We start from the raw sequence: 23,479 nt of genomic DNA, 5'->3' as shown, positions 1-23,479 counted from the left end.
GCAAGGCCCTGCACTTCTGCGTGACCTGGGAGAGGCAAGTTGCAGTGTTAAACACCCGCAAAGTGTCTGACCCATCCTGAAGTCAGTGAAAAAAGTCAGGTAGAGCAGAGTCTCTCTCCCTTTTGGGTTTTGAAAGGGCCCATTCAGTGAAGCTCCTCATCCCCACCAAGGGAGGGGAGGATCCCAGTGTCTCCTAACCCAAGAGGGACAGATGCTCTCTTCCAAGGGTTGTATCTTGGGCAAGGAGGTACAAGACAAATTGTGCCTGGCAAGGGCTGGTCGCATCTCTTGCCACCCTGTGCAGGCAGGTGATGGTGAAGATGGTGCAGGAACCAGTATTAATAATAGAACAAAGGACCGGGACTGCCCCAGGGTTGCTCTTGAGCACTGTTAGTCGCAGGTTCTTTGATGCTTTGAACTCTGTTGGTCTCCCATCTGCCAAAGGAGCTAATGCTCCATATGTCAAATTCCCTGTATTTAAGATGTGACAGTGGTGTTTTAATGCCTTGCCTTCTATGGCATTAAAGAGAAGCAAGACTGGTGATTAGCACTAAGAACATTTCCTATCTACCTTCTTTTGAGCTCAGCAGTTCACCTAGCTCCAGTGCTTGTGTATCTTGGGCCTCATGAACCTAAAGCTTAACATTTCAAAACAAAGCGCTAGTAAATTATAAAGTTTCAAGCATTGCTAAAAATAACACCAAACTGCTGCGCAAAATTATTTGTCCCATTTCAGAAAGTTGAATGGGAATCTTAAAGCCCATAAGGACAGTTTATTTCACATCATTTCTAACAAAGGGCTCCCACTGCAAACTTTAATATAACTCATGGGTCATTTCCAATGTAACCAAAATAATAATGAAACGGTGGAGATACAGTGCTACTCCCTCTCTCTCAGAGCCATGAGAATAGCTGACTCCAGCACAGGCTACTACTGTTTTTTCAGATCTAATCCTGGGAAGTAATCTGATTCCTTTTTAGTGTGAAAGAACGCTAATAAGTCACAATAATTTTTTCCTCTGACAAATGTGTCATTCGCATTCTGAACTTGAGTGATGATTTCATAGCACTCAGTAGAGCCAGAGTCTGCTTCTGTGACTCACAGGCATAATGCAGAAGTAATCTAAAAATAATCAGAAGTCTATTACTTCTGCAAGAAAGTAATCAGTAATAAGTGCCAATTATTGCTTTTCAGATCCAGTAATTTGTAATAGATTACTTCTTCAAAGAAAGAAGAAAAAAATCGCTTGCCTTTGTTTCTTGTTGCTGTGAGATGGAGAGGAGCATGGCATCGATGCCCAGGAGTAACACAGTTCCCATGTGAATAACACGGCCAGAGTTGAGCCAGAAACAAAATTGCTCTTGGAAACTTAGGGGGTTTCAGGGTTTCATCAGTGGGCTGGGTGGGGCTTTATCTTTGGATGACTCAGGCCAGCCAGCTGAATCCAAATTACCCTCAACCTCAGACGTGTTTTTCTCTGAAGTTTGTGCCTGAGTCGAAGCTTATTACGTGTCTGAGGGCGGGTTTCTCCCCGTCCTGGTGAGATTGGCTAGCACCCCGCTCTGTTCCCAGCTAGTGGCTTCTGTGGGGCACAGCCACAGGCCTGCTCCGCTTGGCCACTGCAAATTGAGAGACATGAACTGTACCCTTGTAATATCGTCCTCTCTGATACTAGGTTGTGTTTTTTCCCTTTGCAGAACCCCTCACAGCTTTCCCAGGTGAGAACTTCTACTTTCCAGGTAAAACTGCATTTCTCTCAGTGGTTTCTTTCTGCTGGCATGGGCTTTTACATCGAAGGAAAGCAATGTGTGTGCGTGTACAAACAGCAAATGTTCTGAGCATTGAAATGGCAAGTGTGTGCTAAACCTCCTCTGCCGCAGGAGGTGGCACCCTCTGACTCCTGCTAGGTGATAGGGAGCAGGCAAACAGACAAGTCACTTTGTCTTGGGGCTCAATAGCATTAGGAAACCCGCCATCATGAGGCACCCAGCCTCCTGAAGAGCAGCTGAGCCCAAAATGGGAAGGCTGAGGAGTAAAAAGTAGTTATCAACTGACTTAAACAAAAAGCCAGTAACCAATTAAAAGTGAAATGAGATGGCAATGACTTACGTTCCTTTGGGGGGAGGTTGTGCTCTGGCAGCGGTGGTGTTTGAGCTGCTGGCAAAGGAGGGCGGGAATGGTGTGCTTGGAAGGGGAAGGCAGTTGGGAGTTAGAAGTGGGAGAGCAAACTGCCATGAGGAGCTCTGAAGGTGACAGTCAATAAAAGGAAAACAAGGTGAAATGGTGCATTTAATAGCTTAATACTAGCCTGGAGGATAGAAACCGGCATTTGTCTGATCAAACCTACAGAGTAAGAGAAAAGGTGAGGAACTCAGAAAAACTGCCTCTCTCTTTGAGCAGTCAGCGGGGATGCTGTTTGTCTTGCTCTGGGGTGGGAAAAGCTGTCTGCTTTTGCAGGGAAGATCAGTTTAGTCTGTTTGAGGTTTTTTCCCCATGTTTTGATTTTGGATTTTGTTTTCCTGCCTGCCTTTTCAGGAGTGTGTCTGGGGGTTGTGTTGTGATGAAGAGCAAACTTAGGGCTCCCCTTAACTTCGTACTCACTTGTACTCTTCCTATCCCCTACTCTGCTCTAAGATATGGCTGCGCTCTACCCCAGAAACGGCTGCATTTCTGTGTGGGGCAAAGCTGTCTCTGGTGGGTATGTGCGTTGAAAGCTGTGGTAGTAAAAGAAAAGTAGACACTGAGACTGAAGTCACGTACATGACTCCATTCTTGGCGTGTGAGGCAGGCTGTGGAGCATTACCAATGGGAGGGACATCCGCCGGGTGTAACATGGTGTTTTACAGTCATACCCGTACTGTAACAAAGAGGAATTTGGGTTTGCTTGTTCGTAGGCTGCTTATTTATCTGCTACTCAGGCTTGTGGTGTTACTGAAAAGCTGCTGCAATATTCTCAGCTGACAAAGCCTCATGACCCTTCCTTACTCACACCATCACTCTATGTTTTCCTGGGTCTGGTCTGGTGCCTATTTCGCAGACACCATATCCTCGCCTTTTGGGACTTGTAACTTGTGTGTTATCTTCAGTCTGAACCTTCCTTTGGGTCTATCCCTAAGTCCTGCTAACTTGTGTCATTTCTTTTTCTCTTCACCCCATGCCCTGCTGCCTTGATGCCTCCATTTCCATGCTGTATTCCCCAGGGCCCACTGGTTTGGTAGGGACAGTGTTTGCTGTGCCCAGCACAGCAGAGTCCCTGAGCACCAGAGCCAGATGCTGTTGCGGGTACACCTTCCCTTCACATAGGAGCTCACCAGCTTGTGCCAAAGGGCTCCTGCCCATTGCTAACTCCCTCGAGGACATCCTAGCACTGGCTGAGCTGGAAAGACTGTGCAGGAAGTATCGAGATGTTCTGTAGCCCCCACTCCTGCAACTACATGATAAGCAGAGAAAGTAAGATGCCATTAAAAATAATAGCAAATCCTTCCTCCCCTGGCTTGGGAGCAAAGCTGAAAATACACACCTTCCAGGCTCCAGGATCACAAGGCAAATAAGAAGAGAATTGTGTGGGTGGAATATCTTTCAGCTGGTGGGTTGGGATCTTACGAGACCAGTCAAGTGTGCTTAAACTGTGCTGCATTTGAGAGTTGATGCATCTCACCCTTAAAGAGAAGGTATAACAAGTGGCTGGAAGCAAGGAGTTAGCTAAATACCCGGTTAAAAATCAGAGATATATACCAAAAAGCACAGAGGCAAACTGGGGAGAATTTGCCTTTGGGATTGTCCCACATTGAGTATCCCGAAATCGAGACAGGGATATCTTCCTGGAGAAATGACAGGCAGCAATTAAGGGGTTGAGGTTGACAGTGGTTTTGTGGCATTCAGATTAAATGAGCGTAATACTTGCTTTCATCTGTGCCATCTATGAAAATTCCAGCTGTGTTGCTTGTCCACAGCAGTTAATGTCAGTGATTTCAGAGAGAAATATGAGCAATGGCAGAGCAAGGCAGGCAGCCCTCTAGGAGGCTCTCTGGAAAGCATTTTCTCCTTTTTTCTTTCCCAGATGATTTTTGCTCTGTCTTCTTTTGGGTTTTTATTTCTGCTGTGCGGCTCTAAAAGTGGCTCCTGTGGAGTCTTCCCTGTTGGGAAGAAGAGGGGGCTGTTCCTGGCCAGGTTGGAGGTGTAAGTGCAGCAGTGCACCCAGATGAAATTGTGCACCCTTTCGGAATTGGGCAGGCTGAGCAGTCTCCCAAGCCACACATAAACAAAGCACCCACAAACTCGACAGCAGCAGCAGAAGGCATTTTTTTATTAAGACAAGAGTCCTAGTGAATAAACAAGGAAGGGCAAGTGTGTGCGTGTGTGTGGCGGAAGGCAAAGGGGAGTGGAAAAATTATTAAGTTAAGAAGATGGATTTTTTTTTTTCCATCTCCCTGAGCAGGGAACTTTTCCACTGATACAAGAGAAAACTTCCAGAAAGCAGCAGAGCCAGTAAAAACAGAGCAGATAACATCAGCGCTGTGCGCTGAGTGGATGGGCAGCTATATTTAGTGGCTGACAGTGTAAGGAAGAACAATCATTAGTGTTGGGAATTGGGTTCGTTAGGGCTCAGAGACAACTGAGTGTGATTCCTTAATGACTTCAGTTGCTAAATGAACTCTCCAGACTTCTGCTATCTCCTCAGCAGGGCCGCGAAGTGCGGAAACAGGGGCCAAGGAGGGGCTCTGCACTAGCCCTCATGCTTGCAGCCCTGGCTGCTGCACAGGGACATCTGGAGTAGGTCAGAGCCAAGCAGAGGTTGTCCTGAATCTGCAACCGCCTTGAGATCCCCCAGGGATCCTTCCCATAAGCGGGATCATCTGGGGCACATCATACTGCCTCCCTTCATCCCAAGACAGGCAGAGGTGTGTGGGGAAGGGGCAAGGAGCGCAGGCTCAGCACCATGGCATGTGTTCCTCTATTGCCAGACCCACCCTTTTTACTCCCAGCCCTGCGCTGGGCAATGTACAGCCATTAGAAAGCCATGGAAACCTTCCTCCCCTGTATTCTTCAGAGGGGAATGCTGCTCCCCTAGAGGCTCCAGAGCTGTTGGTATCCCTGACACCTGCCCCCCCTCTCCCCATCCCAGTTTCCACCAGCGGGGCCAGTGCATATCAATGGTGTGAGTGGCTCTTTGCCTGTAAATCTCTCAATGGGCTGAGCTGCTACGTAAGCAGCGCCTGTCACTGAGTGTAAACGTGAGTGGCCTCTGCACAGTGAGCAGCCCTGTGCTCTTCCTGGGGGTCAGCCCTGTGCCCCAGCACTGTCAGGCGCAGGCGAGGTGTTGTTGATCCATAGGGGATGGCGGCGCGCTGCGTACGGGTCTGGGGCAGCTTGGCCAGCGGGATCTGTGGTGGGAGACAGCAGCAGGTTATCGGTGATGGTCAGGGCAGTGTTGAACGTGCTCACACTGGTGGGGGCTGGCAGCAGACCCCAGGGGGTGTCCCACACTACCACCCTCATGTAGGAATGTGCCTCTTTGTTCCCCCACACCAGGGTGGCTGGTGGAGATAGAGGAGGAGGTCATAGGGCTGCCTGCTCCCTGCTTTTGCCACCCCAACATACAGCCCAGCCTGTATCCCCCTCTCTTAGGCGCCGCCGGGGGGGCAGGAGCGACAGAACCACCCCCGTTCCTGGCAGTGAGGGGTGGCTAGGGTGAGACAGGGTGAGGGCGGTGTATCTGGCAGGTAGGCTTCTCCTGAGACATCCAAATTTCTTGCCTACAATGACAAATATGTGGGTGGTTCCCAGCCTGCTGCTCTGTAAAAGCAGGATTTGGCTTGGCTGTGTGGGGTTTTTTGCTTGGTTTTGAGGTTTTTTTTCTGTTGTAGCTGTGTATCTGGGTGCCGTATTCATTCTTATTTTTACTCCATGTGCTCAGGTTTTGGGGGATGGGGAGGGGAGGAAAGCCTTTTGACTGCAGAGTAACCAGCATTTTCCCTCATCTCCTGTGCCACCAGCAGCAAAAAAGCTGTCACCATCCCAAGTTTGCAAGCCAGTGGCTCTGCTGGTAGGGCAGTGATTGGAAGGGATGGCAGAGACTGTGCTGCGAGATGCCCTTGCTGCTAGCAAAGTGGGCGCATCCTGCACTGTTCTGCTTTTTCTCCTTGACATCCTCCAAGTCTGCGCAGGAGACCAACCTGCAGTTTGGTTAGAGCAGAGCTCAACGATATGCTGACACCAAACAGCAGGAGCCTCAAAATTCTGCTTGCCAGCACCTACAGGCTGTGCCCCCCGCCAGCATGCCAAGGGCAAGAGGAGAAGACAAGCGGAGTGGGGAGGTCCAGTGCCAGAGCAAACCTTTTGAGAGCTTCCCTGGGGCTTCAGCCCCCTTGAAGTAGCCAGTGAATAAATGTGATGTAAAAGTGCATCTCTCTGGAGATGGTTACAGCTCGCTCACACAAGCGGAGCTGGGGAGGTGGGAGCAGCGTGTGCAGGAGGAGCAGCACAGAGCTGCTCTTGCGCTGTGGGGGTGAGCACAGACACTGGTGCTCCGTGCCAGCCGAGGTACATGTGTGCGTGCTTGTGCAGACTGGCAGTGAGGTCCTGTGGCGTCTGATCACCAGATGTGCACGGAGCTGTCCCGGGATGACCTGGGAAGGGAGAGCAGCGCCTTGCAGCCCAGCCCTGCAACACAGTGCAGCTGCAGGAGTAGGAAGGGTTAGCCATCGCTGGGCTGAGCTTGGGCACTGCCTGCCCTTGAATTCAAGGAAGGCAGGTGCTTTTCCAGCCCTCCCTAGGGTGTGTTTGCTTTATCAGCATGAATGCATAGTCCTGGCTTGCTTTAGCTGCAGAGAGCATGAGTTTCTTATGTGAGCGTTGAGTTGAATTTCCAGCCTGTGCTGTGTAAATAATCACAACCATTCTTGCTTTAAAAAATAATAAGGAAATCTCTAAGTGTATGAATGGGCACCTAGTGAGAGCAGGTCTGTGTGCAGAGCACTTTCAGAGAGAGATCTTCTTCTCTGTCTTTTCTGTTAGAACAGCAACTGTTTCTCCCTGTAATTTCTTTCCCAGTCTCCTGCGGTAACTTCCTTGCCCATCTGAGATTACGCTCTTGCTCCAATTAGGAAAGTGATGTGTTCTGTCACTGCTTGACAACATCTGCCATGTGGAGGCAAAACCAGGCGGCTGATCTGGAGACAGCCAAAAAAAAAGGGGGGGGGGAAGAAAACATTTGTTGATGCCAGAAATAACAGTAATAATAATGTGCATATGGAATATGTATTGAAATCCAGGCAGCCTGATGAATTAAGAGGGAAGAAACAGGCCCTTTTAATATGTGGGCTCAGCAAACGCCAGGCTGTGCTCCCCACCAGGAGCACGCCTTGTACCCGGAGGCAGCCCTGGCACCTCGTGTTACTCCGTGCTGTACTCTTGAAAGCATGTGTGTTTCTGTTTGAGCGTCTGCATGCCTCCCACCTAGCAACCCTGTTCTGTGTCTCCTCCCCAGGGGCAACCCTCCTGCCAGGGACCGAGCCCACAGTGGACACGGTGTCAGTGCAGCCCATCCCAGCCTACTGGTATTACGTTATTGCCGCCGGAGGTGCTGTTGTGGTGCTGGTCTCCGTCGCGCTGGCCCTTGTGCTCCACTACCACCGGTTCCGCTATGCGGCCAAGAAGAGCGATCACTCCATCACCTACAAAACCTCCCACTATGCCAACGGGGCCCCTGTGGCCGTGGAGCCCACCCTAACCATAAAACTAGAGCAAGACCCCAGCTCGCGCTGCTGAGAGCCGAACAGGAACGAGCGAACAAACAAAACACAAAACAGACAGACAGACAGAAACTAAGACTTCAAATACGTTGCCTCAGTTTTGCACTTTTTTCCTTACCTAGCATACGTGTGAACTCTTAGACATCTCCGTCCCTTCTATGTCCCCCCACAGCCCTCCCTGAATCTTTTACAAACTCTAAACTAATGCTGCATCTTGGATCGCCAGAAGAGACACAACGCCCCTTCACTTCAGAAGTGAACGCTCCCTTTCGATTACTTTTCGAGGAGTATTGGGGTGTCGGGTGGGGTTTTTTGTTCTGTTGTGTTTGTTTGTTTGGGGAATATTTTTTGGTTGATAGGCTTGTTTGGTTTGGGGTTTTTTTTCCTCCTCCCAGTAGGCAACCTGCAAGGAAACTTGATGGCGAGCCTGGAAGCTTGTGTGTTTGGCTCATGTGCGAGTGTGCTAAATCTGTGTATGCAAGTGTGCATGAGAATGTGCGTGTCTGACTGACTGAATGTATATTTAGAAACAGCCCCTTTTTAATTTGCTTGTTGTTGCTTCTACTTGCACAGGGAATGTTTGTTATTTTTTGTTCTTAATTTTTCCCCCTTCCCGCCTCCCCTCTGGAAGGTCTGGGTCATGTTTATGGTAAATACCCTGATTTGTTTACTTGGGAAAGAGAGCAATGCTTTTTTGTTGCCTTATCTAGCTTTGGCTGGGTTTCTTGTTTGATAGTGTTAATGTCTCGGGTGCAAAATGAGAAGAAGAGGCCAGGCTGGACAGTAGGAGTGTCCACCTCAGATGGCTAGAAGAATCCAGAGAGGTTCATAGACATCCAAAAAGTAAGATCTCTCCATCTTATTCTTTCTGCAGCCAACATGATAACACAGCCATTGTTTGGAAGGGGGGGGGGGGAAATCCTCCTTCCCCCACCTGCAAGTGAATCTATTTAAAGTTGCCTTATATCAGAGAAGCTCATAATGAATGTTTTGTTTGTATCTGTTAAAGCCAGCCTTAGGGTAACACGTAGACTTCAGGAGGTCTAAGGTGGATGCTAAATACTGTAGTTTCTTGAGGATTGAAGGTTTATTTATTTTATAAGTATCCTTGCTCTGGGTGCTGATGGTTTTGCTTTTACACAAGGAAAGGGGAGAAGGCTCCTCCTTGTCTTTCTGCTAGAAACGTTCAAGGGACAAGGATAATTCCCCTTTCTGGGTTTTAGGTTTGGTTTTTTTTTTCCTCTGCCCAATTCATAGCTGCTGAATCATAAAAATTGCCAGTTGACTTTCTAGAATGTCAGTTAGTTTTGCGTTTGCTAATGTTCTGCTTCTTAAAGTGTCAGTAGCATCTAGCAAGCAAAGCCTAGCGGGCACGCCTTGCGGGGCCCAGCTATTGCTGCTGCTTTAACCAGGGAGGTGAGATGGAGCCTCTAACATGCCTCCGACTGTTGAATGGCCCAGCATATTGTAGTGGAAATGCCTTATATAAATTACTGAATGATGACATGCAAAAGTGGTTTGAATCCTTAACTGTAATCTGTTTGCAGGCGAGAAAAGTACCTCTAGTGAGCAAGGTTTGTGTTCATTTGTGCTGAGTGATCAGATTCCCTCCCCCCTCCTAAACTTGCTAGTGCTCCCCACCCATCCTTTGCCCATGAATATTGCATAGAATGAATCGAGACGAGCAGCTCTGTTAACTTCCCTGCAGTCTTGAGCTTCCTTTTGGTCTGGGGAAAAAGTGGAAACAAATGGTGCTGTGCGTACGTGATATTGGCCCCTCTTGCAGTGGAGCCCTCTGCCCAGGGGATCTCTGTCGATGGGGTGTCACTCTCCCCTCCCTTCTGCCTTTATTCATGCAGCCTATTTCAGCTCACATGCTGTTTACTCAACAGATTTCAGTGGGACCCCCTCAGCTGCAGCAGCGTCTAAAGCGTGCAGAAAGCGCAGAAAAGCCCAGGGTGGTTTGGCATGGTGAGCACGTTAGGGGTGGTGAGTGCTTGGGGCAGCATCCCACCAAGGTCTGGCTCCCACGAGCTTTTCAAGGGCGGCAGGGATGTCCCTGTCCCAGCAGAGATGGAAGGGACCCAGGTGAGCTCCTGTCACCTTGCAGGTAGTGCTGCCTAGAGAGGGCCAGAGTGCTTTCTTCGGAAGCCTCCTCATCATGCAGCACTGTGTTGCAGTGCATATGGTTGGTGATGTGAAACCCCAGCCTCTCCCTCAGCCAGCTCCAGATTAAAACGAATGTGAAATAGTGGCATGTGCTTGCTGCATTTTCAGGTCAGCCCAAGCCATGTCAGCAGATGATAGCGTCACGTTTCCAGTCAGTTCAATCTCCCTAGGTCAGACAATCCCCTCGCTTCAACCAGGTTCACCCCCATGGACGTAGCAAGTGTGCATCGGTGTGTCAGGGAGGAGAATGTGGCACCCTGTCTTTCAAACCAAAATCACCAAAGACAAAACAGAAGGTCACTTCGAGATTTTTATTCCCAGTTCTCCCCTGCTCCTCGAGCCCTGACATCCCCAGCATTGCCCAGTTGCCTGTGTGTGAAAAATATCTTGTGGAACTTTGAAACTCTTTGAAGATGTATTGTGTGGAATGTAATAAAATGATGATATTTTTATACAAATATCTGGGGGTTTTCTTCCTTCTTCTTTCTTTGCTAACGAGAACGCTGTCGGTTGAAGCAAAGCGGTGCTTCAAAACTCCGTGTTTTCTTTTAGAGCATCAGGGCTGTTTGCTTTAGTGAAGTGAAGCTCCTGTTCCTGCTGCGTGCAGACCCAGCTCCTGGCAGCGCAGCTTGTGTGCGCACCCTGCCTTGCCGCACTCAGGATCGGGCCATTAACAGCGGCTTTTAGATCCATTACATTTGTACCAGTCCGTAGTGGGAGTTTTGGGTGGCTGAACTGACACTGGGGGTTGTCTGGGGATTTCGATAGCGTTTCTTAAGTGCTAAATGGCTTGGTGTGATTATGCAGAATTTCTCCAGCGTGGCCCCTGGAGACAGGACATCCAACTTCCCAGGGCCCCACGGGCCAGCTTGGCTGCCAGCTCAGCCGAGCCGTGCGCTCTGTCATGAGCACAATAAACACCGGGTAAGCCATTACCAAAATGAATAGTGAAAATGGCAATGCATTCCTCTCCTGTGAAACCCTTGTCGGGCCTCTGCATGTCAGGCTGCATAGGAGAGCGGTGTGGGAGCAGCCCAGGCAGTACAGCACCAAGTGTTTGGGGAGCTGTGTGTCCCATGCCTTCCCTCCACCTGGGTCCTCCCAGCTTGTGACAGGGATCTCTGCTGCAGCATATCTCCTCCTCATCTTCTCTAGGTGTGCCTTTCGCCCCTTCGGAGGAGTCAGCAGCATCACATTTCATGTGAAAAACATTTTGCTGCCAATTTGAGAGGTTTTCTTTCTCTTCTGCATTTATTTTCCTTCTATCATACTCTTTACCCTGGCATGCAGCTCATCTTTGCAGTGAAACTTCCTGGCTTTACTAGGAATTCAGGCCATCAACAAAAAATAATTCAAATGTGATCCCTCAGTTTGGCTGTTCAAACACAAATGAAGCTGAGGAACCATGCCACCTTTTCTTTAGCTTTTTTTTCCCCCATCTAATTGTACAGCAAAGCCCATACACTTGTAATTTGCATTTTGTACACTTCAGTGACTGTCCAAGCAAAATTCAAAACAAATATGCACATGCGAAAAGCGGGGAGGGAGAGACTGGCTGATGGCTTCCCAACAAGGAAGAAAAAAATTCTGTGAAGTAAACAGACAAAAAGGGAGAAATCATTTGGGGTTTAATTATTCCTTATGTGTGCCATAGCCAGATTGACCGGGGAGTTGGGTGCTGCTCAGGCTGTTGCTCATCGTAGGGAAGAAAGCAGCTAAAATGAGCACACTTACTTTAAGAAAAATACAACTTGGTGTGATTTTAATGCAACCTTTCTGCAGGTAACGTCAGGCATTTAAGAGGATACAAGAAAAAGGGGTAAATGGGGTGGCAGGAGGGGCTCTGTATTTCAGAGTGTTGTTAAGGGTGAAAGCCTGCTGTCTCCTGCATGCCACGGGGAGCATGCAGACGTGGGTCCCCTGGTGGTATGTGGGGTGATGGTGTCTTTCTCTCTCTGCAGTTGCTGCCATGTTGTAGGGAAAGTGACTCTGTGTGGCTGCAGGCAAGGACCCAAGGGCACTCTGTAAGCAGTGGCGCAAAGCCGGTGGCTAACAAGGGTGTGACAGAGGGAGTGATGGCCTGGCAAAGCAAAGGGCACCACAGGAAGGGCTGTGCTATGCCTTGCCCAGGCAATGTCAGCATGCCTGAGATGGATGGTGGGTCAGGAGTGCTCATTCACCCAGCCTGGAGACTGGACGCGCAGCCAGGTCAGCCTCCTGCCGGGGCCAGCACCTGTGAGAGGACACTTGGCACAGGGAACCCTGAGCTGCTTGCCCCCAGGCTGAAAGGGCAACATTGGCTTTTCCTGCGTAGGGCTGAAATGCCCTTGCTGGTGAATGAAAGGGAATAAGGTAGAAACCAGGTTGTGCACAGGGGCACATTGGGATTTTTGCCCCTCCGGAAACCCTGTGAAAACCTACTGCCTTTATCAGGGCTGGCCCCATCCTACCCCATGTCAGGGCAGCAGAGTGAGGCTCACAGACACCAGGCAAGGGCCCCGAGGCGAGCTTGGACAGCCTGTTGGCTTTCTGCCACAGCTCCTCCATCAGTGGCTTTGGCGGCTCTTAGCAGCGATTGCAGGCGTGACTGCCAGTTTGAGGAATAGTGTCGTTAGCCATTGCTGCTGTAAAAACAAACAGCAACAACAGCGAGGGTGATAAACGTATCAGGATGCTGCAGAGCTGCCAGCTTCTCCCCCAGCTCCCAGCCCTTGCGCGGCGCTGATGGGCTGCCAGTGCTGCCCTTGCGCTGAGGAGCTGCTTGGTTTGGGACTGGTGAGCTCCAGCATGGAGCACCAAACCCAAATGGTGGCTCATTACCTGGGTAGTCCAGCACTAAGAGGGGAAGAGGAAAACCATGCTGTATAATGCCACTGTAATGCCCTACGCGCGCATGCTGCCACCACTGTTTCCCTGGTCTGATGCTGGTGCTGAGGAGATGTGCAAGAGCAGGACACGCCAGGGAAAGGTTTGGGCTGCAACAGAGGATGTGATGCTGGAGGGAGGGTTTGGCAGGGTCCCGAGTTTGGGCAGCTGCCTTGGCCATCCGCCATGCGTGCAGTGAGGGCAGGGTGCCACGCGTTGGAGGGCAGCGCCGGGGCTGGGAATAGCTGCCTGCTCGCGTTTGCCTCCACACCCAGCACCCAGCCTGGCTTCACATCTCCGAGTGCTTTCAGTGGGGGTCTTCACCTGGCAAGCCACGCTTCCCCATCCTCTTTGCATATGAGAACCCAAGGAGCACAAGGGGCTCCTCAGTGCCCCTCATTTTGATGATGGTTCTGCAGTGTGCACCATGCACTGCTGCTGAAGCAACCCCAAGGCAATCTGAGGATAAGGTCTGGGGGTTCCTGTGCTGCAGAGGCCAAGGAGAAGCTGCTTGTTTGCTTTCTTTACTGCTCAGCTGTAGCAAAAGCACTGTTTTAATTTGAAATTTGGCAGGGATTTACCCTTTTGTAAACTAAAGTCATTCTGTGTTTCTGGAGGAGTGGGGGAGAGAGAAATGAGGCTGATTTTGGGCTGGAAATAGAGCGGTGGGGGATTCAGAGGGAGTGTTTCTGCCTGGTGCCTGTGCTGCTGCTTTGAGAAGCACTTCCCTGTTCACGGAGGGTGGGAAGTGTTGCTCCCCCAGCCCCCTGGGCTCCCAGCCGAAGGAGCAGCGCGGCGCTGCTGCCGCCAAACAGAGTGGAGTCAAGGCGAGGCCACAGCGGCTGCTCCGCTGTGTCAAAACAAAGTGATGTGAGTTGGAGTCACACTATTGCTGCGGAGAGAAAAGGGCTGGGAATGAGCAAAGGGAGAAAAGCGAGCATGAGCGCAGAGCTGGAGCTCTGTCTGCCGACGCTGGGGAGCGGTAATTTCTGACCGCGTTCTCCTGGACTTAGCTGTATTTAATGTTTCAGGCCTTCCTGGGTGCTATTTGGCAGCAGAGCAGCTGTGCACCTCCAGTGCTTGCCGGGCAGGATAGAACCATCCAAGATGGATGTTGTAGCAGCAGGAGAGAGGGGTGAGCATGTAGGAGGACACTTGCGGTTTTCAAGGAAGTGAGTTGTTTCCCCACGGTGGAAAGGACCAGAGGGCAGCCAGCTACCCTTCTTTTGTACCAAGAGGCACAACTCAGTTGTTATTGGGGAGTGAGAACAGTAGGTAGCAGACCCCACAAGCCACCATGACCTGGTGCATCTCCTTTGTCTCTAGAGCCCATGGATACTTCTGGGAAGTGGGGAGCAGGACAACAGAAGAGCATCTGGGGTGCTCTCTGCCCTGTGCCAAGCAGGCAACAAAGCAGGCTGGAAATTACTGCGAGTTTGATATATCATTTGGGGAAGGCACCTTCTGCTGAGGGGCTCATTTTGTTCACCCAGAAAGAGCCTGAGCAGCACTGCAGCCACCATCGGCAAATGCCTGTGTGTAGAGTGATGCATGATGATGAGCAGAGCTTTGCCCTGGGATGGAGGGACCCAGCGGGATGGAAGGGCCCGGCAGGATGCAGCACTTGGTGCCCGGATGTAAACCAGACAAAGTTGGTCTAGGAAGAAATAGCATTTTTTCTTGATGGTGGTCATTTGCCTTGGAGGAATGCATCTAGGTTGGGACTGGACATCCTCTCCAGAACGGTAGCTCTTGGCTTGGTGCAAAGGTCTCTGCCTGAGGCAGTGGGCACTGCTGGTAAGCCCCTGCAAGCAGGCTGGCATTGAGCATGTGTGGTGGTGTGAAGTCCATATGATCTCAGCTTTGCAGAGCTGGGCTGCCTTGGGTAGCTTTGGAAAGCTTTCCTGCAAGAGGTGCATGTACGTCTGTGGTGGGACACCAGAGAACCTTGCTCTTGTGTATTCTTGTGCCTCCCGTGCCACCCTGGCAAGGTACATTGAGCTACACGTCACCCCCTTCCAGTAATCCCCTCCCTGACCCAATCCCTCCCACCCCTGCTGCTATTTTAAACCAGACGTACATTGAAATTCCTTAATCTCTGGAAATACTAATTTTCTCCTCTCCCTCCATGTGAGTTCATATGAACGTGGTACTTAAGTCGCTCCTTGTCTTTGATTAGAATCTTATCTTTCTTTTTTCAGGTCTCATAAATTAGCCTTTTAGCTGGCAGTGCTTTCAGATCCAGCAGATAACAGCCTTTCTCGGCATCTGGCCATTTCCAAAGGCATCGCTAACATCAGCTTTGGGGCATGACTGGCTAGGTGCTCACAGCTATAATTCGGCACATGTGCTTTGAAAAAGGCCTTTCACTTAGTAGAAAGCATTCCTCATGTTTAACTACAGTTTCCCTTAATTTTCTTGCCTACCCTTCTCTAGTATATTATTTTTTTCATTTTAAAATGCAAAGTAAATTGCACCTGAAAGCTGCCCTTTAAGGAAGCAGCTCTCCACAGCACAGGGCAAGGCATGTTTCTCCCATTCTACCCAGCAGCTTGCAGGGCTTTTCTGGGGACTGCTTTCCAGGGGGGTGACTTTCCACGGCCTGCTCCACTTGTGACAATATTGCTGAGACTTGTCACAAAGGAGACTAATTGGTGACAAATAGCAGGCTAGTCTCTGTGACAGGAAATCATCTCCACTAGGAACTGCGATGAGACCACCAGCTTCAATTCCCACAGACAGCCACACAGCCAGAGCTGATTTGTTAATGAGTAGAGAAACCCAAGGATGGAAACAGAAATGTTGAGTCCTATTTTTCCAAAGCCAGACTAGAGCCCTGCATGACAACATACAATCGAATAGCAGTGAAATGGCATGCAGGGAACAGAAGAATGAGGGCCTACCACAGGCCTGAGGAGGAAGGAGAATGGGCAAGGAGCAAGATATCTTTTAAGCAGGACTTGGAGTCATATTAGCATGGGGAATTGAGAAAATTGCTAGAAAAGTAAATAGATTTTGGGCTTGGATTTTTGTATAAATGTTCTCTCTTTTCAAGTTTTCCCAGGGCTCCTTCCTTTCAGGCTGGAAGAACTGGTGTTCTTTTGAAAGTGTTGATTAACCGGTACTTTGTTTTTTCTGGCTTTTCCCGCAAGGCTACCCTGGGAAATAAAAGAGCACCAAATTGCTAGCTTGTTCTCACACAAAATTTAGAGGAGCTACAGTATGGAAAGGCAAAAGACTTCAACAGTCTTTCCCCACACATGGGCTCCTTGGGCAGACTGTGGTCCAGTTTTGACCTCTGTTCGTGTTCGAGCAACCTACAGTTTCCATAGAGTTGTGTGGGTGACACGGCTGGCAAATGTCATTGCTTGTCTTCTGATGGAAGACTAGCAGAGCAGACGTCTCTGCATGTGAACTGCTTTGCAAGTTATTTTTCCACATGTTCGGCTCTAAATGTTTGCAAGAGGCCCTCAGGCAGTTCTCCCAGCCCTAAGATGTTGCCATCTGGGCCTGTCAGTTCTGGAAGTGTTGAGAAATCATGTGAACTCACTGCTAAAGTGAGGATTTACAGAAAATGGTGTGCACCTATGTTTCTTCAACAACCTACCAGCAGCCTTGAGTCAGCTGAATTACCTGGCTCACTAGACACAGACCTCATCCTCAAGAGGGCCAAGTGTTATTCCTGTTGCCAGGTTCGCTTGAAAATTCAAAGAAATCCCTTAATCTTTTGAGTGCGGAGGGCAAAAGACAGCTCTGCTCGAGGAACGGGTGTTTGTGAAGGTATCATTAGTACCAGCACAGAGGATCATTGCAGTCAGGTGTAAGGTGGTGCTGGGGCAGCACAGCATTCAGCAGAGCCCCCTGCTCTGGAAGTGAACCTTGAAATGTCGCTGGTGGGGATTGTCTGATACCATTGCCTGGGATAGCAAAAAAAGTTGATTTGACAATTCAGGAGGGCTTTTCAAGTCCTAAATCTCTGTGAAAATGTGCACAAATATTCTTTTATTTTTTGGGGTTTTGAATAATTTCTTTGCACGTAGCTTTTTAGGCACAAGTTACATTCTTTGGGTTTTGTTGTTCATAAGCAACTCTTTAAACACTTCTTGCTATTTTCACACAAGATGTGAAGTAGCCTTGGTTTTCCACCATAACTATTTCAAGAGTGTGACTTCTAGCGCTTTCTAGTAGTCCCTCATTTTCTGCATTCCTGATCATTTCAAGGTGCCTTCTCAGTTGAGCACCCCAAGCTACTGTCAGCTTTGAAAAATCTAAGCAGATAGAAATGAAAGGGCATTTTCTCTTTGGAAAACTGAAAAAAGAGCCATGGTAACTATACATAGAAATAATGCGAGAAAGGCTGCACAGGAAAATAACTTTTGCTTGGATTACAGCATGTGCATTTGGTCACTAGTGCTTGATCTGTGCTGAACAATAAAAAGAAATGTCACCACTAAAAGGAATTTGGATCAGAGAAATGTTAACATAAATGCCTAGATATGGACACCCATTTGCTGCTCTCCCCATTTCAACCAGCTTTTGCATTAAAACATATAATGATGATACATGACTTCCTCAAATTACGGTGAATTTATCTGAAACCCAAAGAGAAAGCGGGTCATTGAAGCTCTGCGTCCAGTAAGATGTATAGGAAAAGATGAAAAGTAGAGTGTGCTAAATGGATCTAGCATTAGTGGCAAGTAATGACAGGCACTAAGATCCTATTCAGAGTTGTAAGGATAATACCCATGAGCATGTTAATAGTGAATTATGGCCATTATGCAGGCACCAATGACAATATTTTAGTGCTATTCAAGTTATCTGGTTTCTTTGCTTTTCACTCACTCTCATTTATTCTTAAAAGCTGGTCATTTGGTGGTCATGAAATGTGATGGAGTGGGAAGATCCTGTTCTCTGAAGTCTGCAAGAGTCTTCATTGACTTTGGTCAAAGGAAGAAGAGGAAGAGTTCTTCCTCCTTCCATGAGGAAGAGCCTTGCTGTAGTTAAACTATTGCTTTCTTCCGGCCAGTCTTGCAATCCAGTGACTAGTGACAATAATGTCCCCAAAAATCCTCTTTAAACAAATGGTGCTTCCCATTTTGTTGTTCTAGTAAATTTCCCAAGAATGGAGGATGACTTTCCAATCTCTGAGCAAGACTTTGAAGACAATGATGATTCAGGTTGGTACCCAAATGCCACATTGGCAATTTATCTGGGGGAGCTTGTGTTTCACTATCAGATGCTACAATTAATTACTCACAAACTTCAGCTTTAGTGGGGGTTATAAGCTAGTACATGCTTGAGAAAATACACTGAAGTAAGTGGCGACTTAGTGTCTGGACAAAGACATTAGGTTCTTTTCTTGTTTTCCTTTTTCAACAGCCAGCAACCTTTAAAAGTCAATATATTGTATTTGTGTTAGGACAAGTGGAACTGATCTTTCAAGCATTAATTGCTGCTTGCATGGCATTTTGACTTGTAAATGGAGAAAATTAAATCTGGGTGCTGTGACAGATTGTTTCCATAGTTTTGAACCCAATGGCACTTGAAAGGCCAGAGTTTCAGTGAGTGTAAAATGCTAGCACGCTATTTAGATAGCCTAAGATGTAAAAGGGAATTAGGATGCCTATCTTTCTTAGTAGTTCAATGCTTCACATTACTTCTAGACCTGGGTTAGTGAATCCTGTGGAAATATACCCATGGTGGGGCTTATACTCTTGTAAAGCCATCATAACCCAAGTGAGATATGCATAAAGGTGATGAGGGAAAAAGTGATCCCTGGATAATAAGAAGTGCCCATTCCACTGCAGATTACTTTGGATCGGATAGGAACGACACACTGTTCTCTACTAACTCTCCAGGAACCCCAAAGCTGGACAAAGAAAAAAGCTGGCTGTACACCCTGGATCCCATCCTGGTGACCATCATAGCGATGAGCTCTCTTGGTGTCCTCCTTGGGGCCATCTGCGCTGGTCTGCTCCTCTACTGCACATGCTCATACGCCGGGCTGTCCTCGCGGAGCTCCACCACACTGGAGAACTACAACTTCGAGCTGTACGATGGCATCAAGCACAAGGTCAAGATGAACCACCAGAAGTGCTGCTCGGAGGCCTGATGGGTGCCCTGGGGATCACCCTCGGCGTTGTGCCCGGTGAGGTGGGCTGGCAGGGGGGTTCTTTATTTGCTGTTTTCTATGGGAACTGAATGCCATAACGGGGAACGAGGGGTGCGGGAGGAGCGAGGGGAGGCGCTGCTCCTGACGCCAGGTCCCGCTGGTGGCTCCGCCAGGGCTGAGCGGGCTTTCCCGCAACCTGGACTGTGCTGGGCGAGGGGGGACCAAGACCCTTGTTTATTGGTTCATCTTCATTTTCTGCTGATGTGAGTGGCTGGAATGTGGCAAGGGAGACTGGTTTACCTTTTGGATGTGAAAACTAAGTGTTGATTGTTATTTTCCACCTCCTTTCTCTGGTGAGTTGCTAAGAAGGCTGAGGGATTTCTTTAGAAATAACACACACACACACGGAGACCCTGTCCATTTTAGACCCCGTCCAGATATCGTTTTGGCTGTAGGGATTTGTGCATTTCACACTAAGTCCAGAGAGCTGCAGTTTCCAGTCCTGAAAATGGAAGTGTGTTGTTACCTTCAACTTTCCTTCTCCTGGTAGGGTGGAAAGGTGTGATACTGGCTTTAGTGTCAACGGTAGCAACAGTGCTTCCCAAAATCATTAAGAAATAAAATAGAAAGGAAACCCCTATGTGTAGAAGCACCTCTTTCTTTGAGAGAAGCTGAAGAGCCTTAAAGTGATTTGTGAATAAGAGCCATTTATTAAATCCAGATCTTGGATTGCAACAGCTGAGGCCTTCATCAGGAAGGTCTTTGAATCTCCCACCCCTCTAGATCCTGCCCTTTTTGCTATAATGCAAAAATTGCAGCAAACAAAAGTAGAGCCTGTCAGGCTGCTGGCACTCAGGCGACAGCTTCAGGAAGGGGGCTTCAATCGGGGTTTGACTTGAGGCACGCTGCTGAGGCCTCTCCAAAGTGCCAGGGAGGGAAAATGAACAGGGGAGGAGGCTGGAGCCATGCCCATGTCCCTGGGAGCCCGGTCATGGCACCCACCCCACCCTTCGCCGGCCCCCTCTCTTTCATGGTGCTCCACTTCCTTCTGGAGCTGGGGGGCACAAGCTGGCGCTGTCGGCACCGATGGACCAAACGGCTGCCACCGTATCCCTTCGGAGCAAAGCTGTGCTGTTTCCAATCAGTAGCAAAAACCTGAAGTTTTATTTATGATGAGCTGTGTTTTGTTTTACTTTGAACAAGTGCCTTAGAAGAAGTATTTTTCCTCCATCTGATGATCAGTGCTGTATGAAACATCAAGTGAGGCCTTCATCCTTCCCCAGCAAAACACTCTTCTTCACCGCTCTCTAGCGGGTAGAGCCCGGGAGAAGTCTGGTCCTTTTACTTTCAAGTGGTCTGGCTACATTGTCTGGCAGCTGATGCCTCTCCATTTACCACTGTGCCGTGGGAGAGGAGTGTTATGAAAACAAATTTAATGGAAAAACAAGAATTCAAATGCTGGGCCTCAAACCAATGCTTTTGTTTCCAGTTCGGCACAGACTGATTGCCCCTATCAGCTTGCACATATATAAGCAAGAAACCTTTCCAGTACGTTGCGTTTGCTTTTCCAGGGGCTCTTTGGAAATACCCGACGTGTCCAGATTTTACATTTTGCCTAGCAAATAGTTTGGGTTGGGGATGGATTTTTTCCCTCACTAACCACAGAACGCCAAAGGTGTGATGTGCTGTGAAGCTCAGTTTGCACAGCCCCTGCAAACACATCCTGCAGGAGGCCAGGTGTTTGGGGAGACGAGCAACATCTGCAGAGGAGATGAGCACGGACAGTGCCACAGCTGCTCCTCGGTGTGGTGGGAATAGGAACATTTATCTAGTGTTTCATGAAAAGCTCCATCAGACGCTAGGGCTTTAGGGGGAAAAAAAAGACTCCTCCACTGGAAGAAAGATGCATGGGTTACTGGGGAAGCTGATACCAGCAGCTGTGTCATCAAAACATCCACGGTTCATACACAGACATGCAGAGATGGGCAGACACAAAGGCCTTCACTTTTTTAATTCACACCGTGTGCCCAACAGAAACAGCAGTAAATGTATCTCAGATTCTCCTTTCAAATCACCTTATTTCTTTTGGCGTTCTTCGTGGACAAATTCCACAGGGGTGTTATTTTACTGCACAGAAATAGGCAGTAAGAGGAAATGTACCAGACCATTTCAAAGCTGGATTGCTGCTGCTGAATGATTTTATCCTCTTCAAATCACAGGAGAGGGGAAGGATGAATGGAAAAAGACCATACAGTAGAAAAGTTGACTTAGGCAAACAATAGGTGAAAATATATAAATTAAAAAGGTGATGTTATGGTGTCTAGTAGGCGTACAGAGAAAAGAGTTCATGTATACATATATTCAGAAATAGTGTGTTTGCACACGCACGTGAATTCTCTGTATGTATCGTGTATGTGACTTATTCCGTGGGACTGACTCGTGTTAATATATCTCTTGATCTGGGGCAGGAGAGTACTGCTGATCTTGGCACTAACTTGGGCCCAGCAAAGCGCCTGCCCCGTGTGTCCTGCTTGCCCCTTCCCAACGGGGCAGGGCCCACGTGCATGTGCTTGCTGGGCAGGAGCAGGCCGATAATGCTGCAAAGCCGATACCTCACTTACCTCTGCTGGGTGCTTTACTGTTCTACAGAAAACTGTGTTTGATTGTAACTTCAACAGGGGAAAGAAAAACAAAGTTGTCAGTGCATTCGATTCATTGCATCCTCCTCTGCAAATAGATTAGGATTTCTGATCACAATTCCCTCTGTGAAATTCAGAAAAGAGAGGAAAAAAAAAAAAAGAAATTGGTGTTAATGCCTTTGCTGAAATGAGCTGTTGCCTCCACGCTCTTCCCATGGTGAGGACGTGTTGCTAACGGGCGGGCTGTAGTGCTGGGTGATTTAATTTTGTGGGAAGGTGCCGGGGCTGAGCATGGAAATTAAAGCATTAAGAAATTATATGCAGAAATGGAACTTCTCCAAGGTTTGCAGTTCAAGGTGTTTGACCGTTCACTGGCTGAGCCAGGACTTATGGACTTAAAAGAGCTTTTACTGTGATTCTTCGGTGTAAAAGAAAAATACAAACAAAAAAAAGAAAAAAAAGAAAAAAAAGAAAAAATCAAACTGTGTTTATATGATTTGTATAAAAACCTTTTAAAATTACTATTTAATAAACATTATGGTAGAGATTATGTTTCAGTGAGGTTTTTATTTATGGAAGAGCAGCAACAAGGAAACAAAACTGAGAGGGCTATGGGCAGCCAGAAACCTCAGGGAAACCGAGGCACAGCTGGACGCGTGCAGGGCCATCCCCACTGCCCTTCTGTGCTGTGCACTGCCCGTCCCTTCGGGTCACCCCGCAGTGACACAGGGCTTTAACAGAGCCCCCGTGCCCACATGCATCCTCTCACTCAGACACAGCCTCTCCTCCCAGAGCCAGGCACTGCTGGAAGCTGCTCTGGCCCAAGAGCAGCACCCGAGTGCAAACCCGAAAGTGGACGCAAATCCGTTCTTGCCACCCTGCACCACTGCTGCTGGTGATCCCGCAGAGGAGTGCAGTTTTAGGCTAACAAAAACATCATTTAGGACTAAAACAGCTCAGTGCTGAGCAGGAAGGTGCAGTCAAGGCTTTTCAGTGCAACCACAAAGTGCAGTAATGGCCAGCCGGGGGATGGGGGTTTAAGAGGAGGACAGTGACTGCATGCAGTGCACGGGGTAACACAGGCACCATGCAGGGAGCAGCCTGTGCCCTCTCTGCCTCCTTCCAGCCATCCTCAGGGGTGCGCAGGGGGCCAGACTGTCCCAGCTTAGCCACCTCACTGTCGTGCAGGAGCTGGGTGCCAGCTTATCCCTGTCCTGGTCCCACGGCCCTGTGGTGGAGGGTAGTGACAGGGATGCTGTGGTTCCCTGTGGTTTGACATCACCAAGGAGGTCACTAGGGCATCTGGCAGTGGGGACTCCCAGCAAACCCGAAAGCCAAGCCTGATCCCATGCACTTGTCTTCTCCATCCTCTCTCCTTATCACCCTGAGGATGGCCCTGGCCCAGGAGGACTGTCACATCTTGAGGGGTCCCAGCACCCTGCACTGGGCGGCCAGCAGCCAGCATGGGGCTGCAGGGAGCTGGCTGGAAGAGCAGTGGGGCTGAACCTACATCATGAGAGCTCTTGTTTATTTATGGGCACCCTGACAAATGAGAGCCAATCCATCGAGCCCTGGGCGCCTTGAGAGCAAATGAAATTTTGCTGCCATCTCCTTACCTCCAACGCGGTGGCCCCCTCCCAAAGCATGCGTGTGTTAAAGAGGGTCTTTAAGTGATGAAGGGCAGCTAGCAGCTTAGATGAAGATGACAGTGTAGCTGCAACCTTGACAGCTCTTCCCTCACCCAGGAATAAAGAACTGATGTGCAGATTGATACCTGGGGGAGAGGCTGTCAGAGAGCAGGACAGAGACGGCAGATAAGCGACTCAATCAGTGTCAGACCTGTCCTGCCATAACACCGCCTGTAAATCACTGCGGTTAAAGAGGCGCCTCCACTAAAGCGAAGAGCAGAAAGCAGGTAATAGAGAAATGGGGGGCAAAG

General features: G+C 48.9%; 1 protein-coding gene across 6 annotated transcripts in view; it reads left to right on the top strand.

The window, feature by feature from the left end:
- NRP2 (neuropilin 2) overlaps positions 1 to 22,087 on the top strand; it is an 88,797-nt gene extending 66,710 nt beyond the window's left edge. The window contains exons 15-17 of one of the 6 annotated variants that reach the window (XM_030485468.1): positions 1,699 to 1,719; positions 17,898 to 17,966; positions 18,597 to 22,087. In XM_030485468.1, the coding sequence (XP_030341328.1) occupies positions 1,699 to 1,719; positions 17,898 to 17,966; positions 18,597 to 18,901 (395 nt within the window). In that variant the 3' untranslated portion in view covers positions 18,902 to 22,087. Of the gene's footprint in view, positions 1 to 1,698; positions 1,741 to 7,490; positions 10,385 to 17,897; positions 17,967 to 18,596 lie in introns of those variants that run through there. The other 5 variants (XM_030485471.1, XM_030485467.1, XM_030485472.1 and 2 more) reach the window with 5 other exon arrangements.
- Positions 22,088 to 23,479: the final 1,392 nt, after the last annotated feature.

This window comes from Strigops habroptila, chromosome 5, assembly GCF_004027225.2.
Source record: "Strigops habroptila isolate Jane chromosome 5, bStrHab1.2.pri, whole genome shotgun sequence".
Lineage (NCBI taxonomy): Eukaryota > Metazoa > Chordata > Aves > Psittaciformes > Psittacidae > Strigops > Strigops habroptila.
The sequence above is the reverse complement of the archived record's forward strand: the minus strand, read 5'-3'. Positions and strand labels throughout refer to the sequence as shown.